Genomic DNA, 9,866 nt, shown 5'->3' on the forward strand with positions numbered 1-9,866 from the left:
CCCCTCCCCTTTTCCAACTTCGGATCTGTCGCAGATTCCCAGGAGGTTCTATTAATCATTGCTCGCCCCGCGTCCGGCGCGTTGTAGAGCATGTGCCTGGGGCGGGGCTGCGTCATCGCAGCTCACTTCTTCAGTGCGGAGAAGTTTCGACCCTCTCACCTGCATCTGCATACGTTTGAAACTAGCTGGCCACGGCCCTTCCGTCAAACGAAGATGCCAGGATCACTTTGCACTTGCACTTGCACTAATCTAATTATTCCTTAGAATGATTGCACAGGATTTGGCTGCTTTGTCAGCCTACCAACAAATTTCTTCCCAATTGAAAATGATTTTATTCGCAGTTCAAAGAACGTTCGGAATTTGTTGGCGATCATAAAGCAGCCACAGTCGTTCGCAAGGTTTTTATTTTGTGTTCAGTTGACACTACCTCAGACATTCACGCCACACTGGGACACCAAACCCGAAAAGAGAGGGGACAATATTTTAAGACATTTTTTGACTAAATCGGACCAACTGATTTCAAATATGACAACCATTCGACGGTCCGGGGTCGTTCCATAGGGCTTCCAACCCCATGAAAAAATGCAAAAAACGATAGAAAAAAATTTATGACACATTCGGATTCTTTGTAAAATATTGAACAACATTCCTTACACAAAATCGTGCTTCAGTCACCATCACGGGTCAACTCAAAACAGGCTAAAAGCACATTTTTTTTGCGCTCAATCTCGAAATATCAAAATTTCTACACGCAGCGGAAAAATCAGAGTGGTATATTCGGATTTCTAGTATAAAAACGAACTAAGAACATCTATAAAATTATCGGCACTTTCATGCCAGTCATGACCAAACAGTATGTGTGAAAACCAGAGGACACACACTTTTTTTGTATCCGACAAGTATACGAACGAATACGCTTTCCCAGTGAATGACAAGATGGTTGCCAACACTTTCTTATGCATGACAAACTGGTCACGGTCACACTCTTCTGTGTGTCTTTCTGTTTCGCGTCTTGGGTCGCGGTGGTGTGCGGAAGCATTGTATGTGCAGCGTGCGGTCGGAAGTATATCTTCGGCTGAAAACACTGAGCTTTGAGCCAGACGGGCCACGCCGGGCGGGGCAGCCCCCGAAGCGCCCTACTTAACGTGTTGGCCAGACCCCAAACCCATCCACAAACTTGTGCAGCGAGGCGTGTCCCCTCGGCAGGCCAGGGCGGGCCTACCGAAAGGAGCGTCTCTGGAGACCAATACACGCACGCGCTCTGTGCAAGCGGGAGCAGGTCTAGGCCGCCCGAGTGCGAGCGGGAGGGGTAGCCCGCTGGGCGCACAGGGACGCGAGGCGAACACGCACACACAGACGAAATGTCTACACTACAATCGCTACACCCCCACGACACAGAAAGAGATAAAACAATTCGAAACGACGGACGATGGGGTTTGGGAGTCCCCTCCCCTGCCCGAGGGGCCCAGACGAAAGGCGGGGTGAGGGGAGGAGTGATAACTGGTCTCCGCTCTGCCCCCCCTCACTCCCCGATCTGCGGCCCCATCAGAGAGGAAACAGTGAGTATAGCCGATGCTAGCTGAACGCCCCCCCCCCCACAAAAACCCATTACGTGCAAAAAGAAAATGTCAGCGAATGGCTGTTTTCTAGAAATTAATCAAAGCGAGATTGAAGAAACAATAAAACATAGCATGCCACGAGTGTCCGCCGGTATCCGCAGTTATTGACAATCCGCCATCCTCAAGCCTCTCCGCCACCCACCCCCTCTCGTTCCGCCTTTGTCAAACTTATTTAAGGCCCTCCAAACTCACCCAGCATGTCCCCTGGGAAGTGCTTCTCGTCGTCCGGCGAGCGTTCGGACGCGTACCCGAGGTCCTGTAGGTCCTTCTCGGACGCAGCGGGGGAGGCAGGGGTCATGTTGTTGTTGTCGCACACGTCCAAGTCCTGCTGCGCCGCGTCCAAACGGTTTGGCAGCGAGCCGCACAGCTTGTACCTGAAGGAACAACACAGGTAATGCTCACGCGTCTACACTGGGAAAAGAATGGCAGGAATCAACAGCAAATTCCTACCATATAAACGCAATTTACTACGCAACAGTACTTTCCTTAAAAAAATATTTACACTAAGTTCTACCTTTGTTTTTCTCGTATAAATATTTTATTAAAAGAACAGTACTGAAGCAAACAACAAAACTGTTCCGTGGAGGCAGATGATGTGCTTTGTTTCAATTATTTAGTGTGAAGGAAATATTTCTGAGCAGAGGGATTGGCAGGAAGTATGGTCCCGTCAAGCCAAATAACTTATGGAGCACAAAACCTTCCAATAGTATTCCAAGAACGTTATGTAGGCTCCCTGAACGTTCAGCGACCATTCTTAGAGAACAATCGTGCTACCAGGAAGCTTAGTGTAATTTTTTTTTTGAGAAGAGGGGAAAACTGGGAAAACTTTGAGGAGCTTCCATTAAGGAGAACTGGTTTGGAATGGTTTGTGGAGAATTCCTTGAAATCTGAATTTTTCCTTGAACCAAGGCAGTTCCTGAAAGTTTGTCCTTTACACTCAATTAATCAGACATTGTTTTTACCGTGCTCCATCAAGAGACGGTCTCTTGGCTCCATGTATATAAGAATGTCGTTCACACTCCTACAATCGTGCTATATTCACACCGAGGGGAAGATCACTTGCAAAATAGTTCGTACCTTCCCCCCAAATGGTCCGAAATACAGGCGAAATAAAGGCGAAATAGCGCGAAATAGACGCGAAATAGTCGGTGAAACAGTTGCAAAATACCCCTGCAATACTCAAAAATAACGCCAAATACTCTGAAATAATCCGAAATAGGCGAGAAATGACCGAAATGGCAAGAGAAATAACCGAAATGGCAGGAGAAATACCACCAAATAGCCGATACGCTACGAACCCAAATGATTTCCCCCTCGATTTACACATGTGGGTGTCCGGTGCTCGCTGTTGCTCACCTGTGATGCCGAGGGTCCTCCGTGCCGTTGCTGTTGTGGCAGTGGCGGTGGTGTCGGTGGCGGCCGCAGGGCGCCAGCAGCCGACCTAGCTTGTCGCCGGCGCGCGCGCCCGTGCACAGGGACCCCGAGGACTGGGTGCGCCGCCCAAGCAGGCCCGGCTTGCCCGGGGCCGAGGGGCGGCTGCCACTGCTGCCCATGACCTCGAGAGCCTCCTGCTGAGCCTCCTCGCCCACTAGGGCACTGCTGCCACAGGCAACAAAGAAAGAAGAAGCTGTAAGTGGCATGTGAGCCTATCGCAATCAATCGCTCCTATAATTGAAATGTCTCGCTTTTTAACACAGAGTGTGCACTGTAAAAAGCTTGCGACGAACTATTCTTTGTATTGCAAAGAATTTTCAAGCGTTGTAAAATGCTTTGCATTGCGAACTAAATCATTCGCATTGCGAACTAATTCTTCGCACCTTACGAAGAAAATCGTTCGTAACGCTGCAAAGAATTAGTTCGTAACCTTGCAAACCGCTTCTTCGCAAATTACGAAGAAAATAGTTTGCAATGCAAAGAACATAGGTTGCAATGCAAACATCCTTACAATGCTTGAAAATACTTTGCAAGAATTTTGCAGTGTGTGACATGAGGATGGAAACATACGACCACGTCTCTCACACCATCGTGTACTCTGGAATTTCAACAGTGCTATGCTATTCGAAGTGTAGATCAGTTTTCCACTTGTTATTTGCCAACATTTGTACTCCACTCAAATGTAGAACGAAAATCGACCACAGCGACGAAAAGTTACGGATTGATTACATGGCGGTACAAAAAGAATACACACTAACGGGAATGTACTTTTTTGTACATGTCGTATGGAGTGATTCGTGCGTACGGATTTATGTACGAAAACGTGCTTAGTTATGTACTTATTCATATAGAAATAGGTTAAATTTTGTGCATCAAATAAAAATGTATATTTTTGTGTTTATTTATGCATAAACTTATACACATTTGTCTGATTTCGTGCATAAATCCGTACGCTCATATCACCACATATGACATGTATGAAAAAGTACTTTTCCAGTTAGTGTGGGGAGACATCAAGTGTTCGATGGTCCAGGCATATTTTACAGTAAAAAAGCGAGCCAATTTTGATATGTATGGCTGACAAACGTCAGATTCTTCTGTAGCAATCTCTAACTTTAACGCAAACTTTTCAATGCTGTCGGTGGTTGTCACGTCGTGGCCTGCATGGATTAGCGCTGAGCAGCAGACAGAAGGAGCGGAGCGACTCACCAGTGGGCTGGCGGTTGACCCTCCAGCGGTACGGCGTCGTGCGGCACGGCGTGCGGCACGGAGCGGAGGGCGGGTGCCATGGCCAGCTCGGCATCGTCAACTTCAACGCCTGGCGGACAAAAGAAAAGCACATGTCACATATTCGCATTCTAAATTAATTGTCCCCACGAAAAGTAGCTACAGCTGATACATTGACTGCTATCTTTTAAGGTTGGCATCGAATAAACTAGTGAAAACAATTTTAATGTCACGACTGATATTAAATTGCACACCTTCGAAAGTGTTGAAGAATTAAAGCATAGACTCAACTTTCTCCCGGAAGCAAAAGTTCACTGCTATAGTTAAAGGCAGCATTCAAAAATCTAACGTCACTCACTTGAAAATGAAACACTACGAGCAATGCCGTATATAAGTTTAAAAATATACTGCTCACAGTCACTGTGTGTCGCTGTATGTGACACATTCAATCAGACATGTTTCTGCGCGCAGGTGGTGGGGGGTGTACACCGGTTAGTTTAATTAATTTTGAATTACATCGAACCTCTACGATTGTACTACATGCGTTTCCCAAACCTCTGGCGCAATTCGCATAACTTTTTATCAGTCATGTTCTGCGCGACGATGGCTAGACGGGAGGGGGCAGTACTGGTAGTACTGCTGTTGTTCGATTTGTTGCCACGTCTCTCTAAAGGCCATCAATACTGGTTACCAAAACGTTGACACGTAGGGTTTTTTTTCTGTTATAATGACTGGAGGTTGAGCCGGAGGACCTGAGCCCGGACATCAGCCCGGATTGCAAAAGTTGTGACCCCCGCTCAGCGTCTCGGGCTCATGTCTTTGATGTCTTTGGTGCAATCCGTCAAAAATAAGCCCGAAGTATTCCGGGCTCAAGTCCGGAATTGCAATTCCGGGATTATTGTTTTTGGCAATCGGGCTCTAGTGACTCGAGTCTAGTCCCAGACATGAGCCTCTCTGCTAATCTAACAGTAGAACAAATTCACAGTTAAAACTGCAAAACTAAAAGTCTTTCAGTTTAAACTGCGAAACTAAAAAGTTCTACAGTTAAAACTGTGTAGTTCAACAGTTTAAACTGCACATTTCAGTTTGAACTGTAGAACTTTTCAGTTTCGCAGTTTAAACTGTAGAATTTTTAGTTTTGCATTTTAAACTGTCAAGTTGTTGTACAGTTAGATTTGCAGAGCTAAGACGCTGAGCGGGGGGGGGGGGGGGGGTCGTTATAACCGTTTTTCCCCTAATCGCAACTCTTGCACATTTTTACTTCTCCTCCCCCTAAATCGGAGACTTTCAACAGATTTTTACTTTGGCATAGAAACTCGGATCGGGCAGGACAAGCACAGAGGGCGCCAGGCACCTGGAGCAACAGAGTAGACTCTGGTTCCTGGACTCTATCTCGCCGACAGCACCCCAGCTCCAGCCCGGCTCGGCCCGGAGGGAGAACCACTCAGCAAATGAGCCTGAGGGCGAAAAGTGTCGGGCGAAGAAACACCAAGGTGGCGCTGAGGCGGAGCTGTCGTGTAAAGCACGCGTTGCCCCCCCCCCCCAATCATACCCATCCAAGCAGAACATTGGCAAGACTAACGTTCCTCAATCCATGAAAACGGAATCGGCATCGGAATCACAGTACCCTCAGTAGTAAGCTGCAAGCCGTCCGTGCACAGCTGAAGCAACAACACTGTGAAAAATTGTCGTACCGGGTACAGGAAAATTTCATTGAATTGGTCGTATAATTACAACTTGAAATTGTGAAATTTTTAAGCCCTGCGTATCAACTTGGAACCGAATATCGAGCGTGAGTGGGAGGTTGTACCGGGTGTACCTGTGAATACGCAGCAGTGTTGCGGGATTGCATACTCAATTTGGCCACAGGGTCCATGACCCTTTACGGGTGTAAAGAGTAGGCAAACCCGCAACACTGCTGCCCATGCACAGTTACACCCGGTACATGTACGACTCGTTTTTTAAATGGCACATTACAAAGTATGTTGTACATGTGCAGATATATTTTTAACAGTGAATGGCCAACTACTTTACTATTCTGCTCGTTTATACATTTTTGGTGGGTGGGATATAGGGTTTATAGCGCCTGGGGGCGGGCGGGCCCCGGAGGCCGTGAAGCACTACGCGCTATCGTCTCATGGTCCCACACAACAAACACACAATCGAGTCGCTGTATGCGATTCCGATCCAATCTCCAGACAACCCGCCCACGCCGGGCCGGTCGGGTATTGGGGCCACCCCCGCGCCAGATGAAAGGAGGCATAGAGAGGCTTACCTAAGGGGAGTGATTGTGCGCTGGAGGGGGCCCAGGCCGGGCACGGTGCATGTGCGTGTGAGGATGGGTCGGATTCGCAAATGTTCAAGGAGAGAGTGCCATGAAGAACAAGATTGCCAAGTTTACCGTCGCAGCCCCGCGGACCATAAAACACGCGAGGAGGTGAGGCTTTTCCTTCTCGCAGTGAAATAATATTTGGGGAGGGCGGAGGAAAGCGTTTCCTGGGCGGCGGTACGGGAGAAGTGTGGAAGAGAAGGGTGAGGGGGGGGGGGGGAGAAAAATCATGAACCGTTTTGATGCACGCAGCAGCAGCTACAGAAGCAGCAGAGTGTGGAAATGAGGCCTCTCCGTGCCTTCTGACGCAAAGCTGGCGGCGCGGAACACCACCGAGGTCCTGCTGCTGCGCCTTCACCTCACACCACTCTGCAAAGGGAAATATATAACGTTCGAATGCCCTTGTACGCAGCGCAGAAAAATGCTGACAAAGTATTCTGATACGTTATTTGCCCAAGGGTCACGGAAGGATGTACGCTCGTGGGTTACTGCACTAGGTGCCAGGTGGCTATGAGGGGAAACATCTGTCTCATCGGAATAACGCGAAGGCTGGATTTGTGACAATTTCGCACAGACAACCTGAAATAGGGGCAAGATAACGCTCTGTAACGAAAAAGTCATAAAATGAAGAAATCCAAGAAGAATAAAATGTAATTACTTTTCATTACTCACAGGTGCAGCCGATATGACCATAAATTTAGTAAAACCGGAAAACAAAAAACCTTTGCTAAACCTGATTTTAGTAAATAGGTCTTCCAACTATCTGGTGGTGCAAAAATAATCTGTATAATGCAGTAAGTAAGTCATCTCACACAGCCCTATTCTTTTTTATCCCCTCGGTTAACGTCTTGGTCACGCCACACAGCCAAAAGGGGGCGGTGCTAAGTACCTGAGAAACAGCTTTGCACAATGGCGGCTCATCTTATGTTCTAGAGGAGAACGCCACTGCGGCACCCGCCCAATTAGATGTACCACGACTGGCGGGGCGGGGCGCTGACGGGAGCCCGTGTTGACTGCACGGAAAGCGTCATGGTGCTCCACACTTCTTAAAATTTTACGAACGCTACTATTCATATTTATAGTACCTTGATGTCAGTTAGTACCAACCGAAACAATGAGTTGTTCCTTCATAACATACTATGACCCAAAAATCGTTCACATGAGTAAAATAACCTTCCTATTACGAACGAGAGGATTCGCATTTCGGACGCATTCAGTTCGTGCTACTTGAGCTTATTAGTCAGAGTGGGTTATTTCACTCAGACTGTGAGTACTTCAACGCTTCCGATGACAGTGTACACAACCGTGATGAAAAAAAAAAGCGATAAACGCCCGCTGGCGTCGCTGGACAACCCCCCTCCGCTTCATCACCACGTGAAGCTGGTCCTCGCATTGCTCTGCGATCGGAAAACGGGGGCATGTCACCCCAGAGAGGGGAGGCGGCAGCGCGCGGCAGAGTAACAGGCGAGAAATAAAATGTTCTGCGAGAGAAAGAGAGAAAATAATAGAACGGTTGTGTGCAGTCGACGTGACAGGCGGTGGCACAAGCTAACACTCTCAAACACAGTCGCCGGCGGCGTCCGAAGAGAAGCGTCCTGCTCGGACTGGGAAGCGACTCGCCCTTCACAACGCAGCCCCCTCTTGACGCATCGCCGCTAATCTGCAGCGGGTACCGCACACCGCACTGCGCCGCCCTTGTCGTCCCGTGCCGGGCCGTCATTAAACATGTCGTTATTACAGACCGAACTCTCATTAAACGCCGTGCACGAGTGCGCACGTGCTCGCGCAGACTACACAGCGCAGCACAGCACGAGGGAAACAGAACAACTTTGTACGTTTCCCTTGAAAAACTCGGCCTCGCGACACTGAATGAAACCGTCGGCCACGAGTTAATCGTTATAGAACGGGGTAGTCGCTGCAGGAGCAAACCCAATCCGTCCGACATCCATCAAGTATTAGAAATTATCGTGTTGGCCTAGGCCCGATTCAAGTGTCTTAAGCCTGGATGGGAACTCCAAACTTATTTGAGGCACAAGATCTGCGCAACTAGAGAACCAGTACGGAATCAGCAAAATCAGTAAAGGTTTTGTTTTATATATTTCCGATAAAAATAGCCTCAAACACTACTGGCTCAGTTTGCCCGATTCATTAGTTTTGGCGTCTTATCATTCTGCCCGTGCAGCGCACAGTGCAGCGCACAGTGCAGCGCACAGTGCAGCGCACAGTGCAGCGCACAGTGCAGGTGCTCTTTGACAGCTTTTCCATACACAACCAGCTGTACATTTATATTTTTGCTCTGCCACTACGTGATGGTGAGGAGGAGACGTCGACTTCGAAAGCACTCTTCGTACCACTAACTTCTTCTTCTGCGCTCCTCTCGCAAAGGGTCCCCTCTTCCGACTAACCGTTTCCGCCTTTTAGGGTACCACACACTTTACCAGCGAGGATTACGAGTAAAGGGCGCGCAAAAGTTTTCGCCACTCGGCGGTGGCGGAATAGTGCCTGCCGAAACCGGGCTGTTTATTGGAGCTGAGCTGAGACTGGACCGGGGGGGGGGGGGGGGCACTCTGCACAAGAAGAGGTGGGATTCCATCGGAGGGGAAAAGTTTTCGACCGTGAAAAGATATACGGGGGCTAACAGTCCTGGCCCATATTCCTCGCGCTGTCTAGCCGGCCGGGTGGAGGGTGACCACTGGCCAAAACAAGATGCTCCCCGCGCCCCACCCAGCCCCGCCCCCAGTACTGCAGCGCTACTGCTGCTCCTCCGGAACCTCACCGCCGGAACTTGAAGAGGGAATGGCTCCAGCCTGGCCCGACCGCAAACGGCTGAGTTTTCACTCCTCCTCTTCTGATCGAATCGATTGGGCTATAAGCCACAAACAGTAGTTCCTCTATCCCTGCTTCAGGCTTGGGCGCTTGACGAGGCCACCCGTCGGCCCGTACACATGCACTGCACAGGTCAATGCTCGCACAGATTCATTGATACAGACACTAGACAAAGGTAGTATCCAAGTATCCCTGAAGGCAAGCGCCTTTTGGAGGGGCGCTAAAATTTCGCACCCCTGAAAATAAGGCGTGAAAGTTTAAGTTTCTTGTCTTAGGGCACTTTCGTGGCTTTCACCGCTCTGGAAACTCAACTGTCGTACAGCATCACAGTACAGTGCCAATAGTACTGCAGTACTGCAACTGTGATACCATTTGTGTACTACAGTTGTTATAAGTGTAGGACACGGCGAGTACTACAGTTATAAGTGTAG

The 9,866-nt window shown here is 48.8% G+C and overlaps 1 protein-coding gene across 7 annotated transcripts in view; it reads right to left on the reverse strand.

Annotated features, from left to right (window-relative positions):
- LOC113215131 (uncharacterized) overlaps positions 1–9,866 on the reverse strand; it is a 94,135-nt gene that overhangs the window by 18,460 nt on the left and 65,809 nt on the right. For 4 of the 7 annotated variants that reach the window (XM_052266528.1, XM_052266527.1, XM_052266530.1 and 1 more), the window contains 3 exons: positions 4,263–4,371; positions 2,976–3,218; positions 1,812–1,993 (listed from right to left, as the gene is read on the reverse strand). In XM_052266528.1, coding sequence (XP_052122488.1) covers positions 1,812–1,993; positions 2,976–3,218; positions 4,263–4,371 — 534 coding nt within the window. The remainder of the gene's footprint in view (positions 1–1,811; positions 1,994–2,975; positions 3,219–4,262; positions 4,372–9,866) is intronic. The other 3 variants (XM_052266529.1, XM_052266532.1, XM_052266531.1) reach the window with 1 other exon arrangement.

Source organism: Frankliniella occidentalis, unplaced genomic scaffold (genome assembly GCF_000697945.3).
Source record: "Frankliniella occidentalis isolate FOCC.00 unplaced genomic scaffold, Focc_3.1 Scaffold40, whole genome shotgun sequence".
In the NCBI taxonomy this organism is placed as follows: domain Eukaryota; kingdom Metazoa; phylum Arthropoda; class Insecta; order Thysanoptera; family Thripidae; genus Frankliniella; species Frankliniella occidentalis.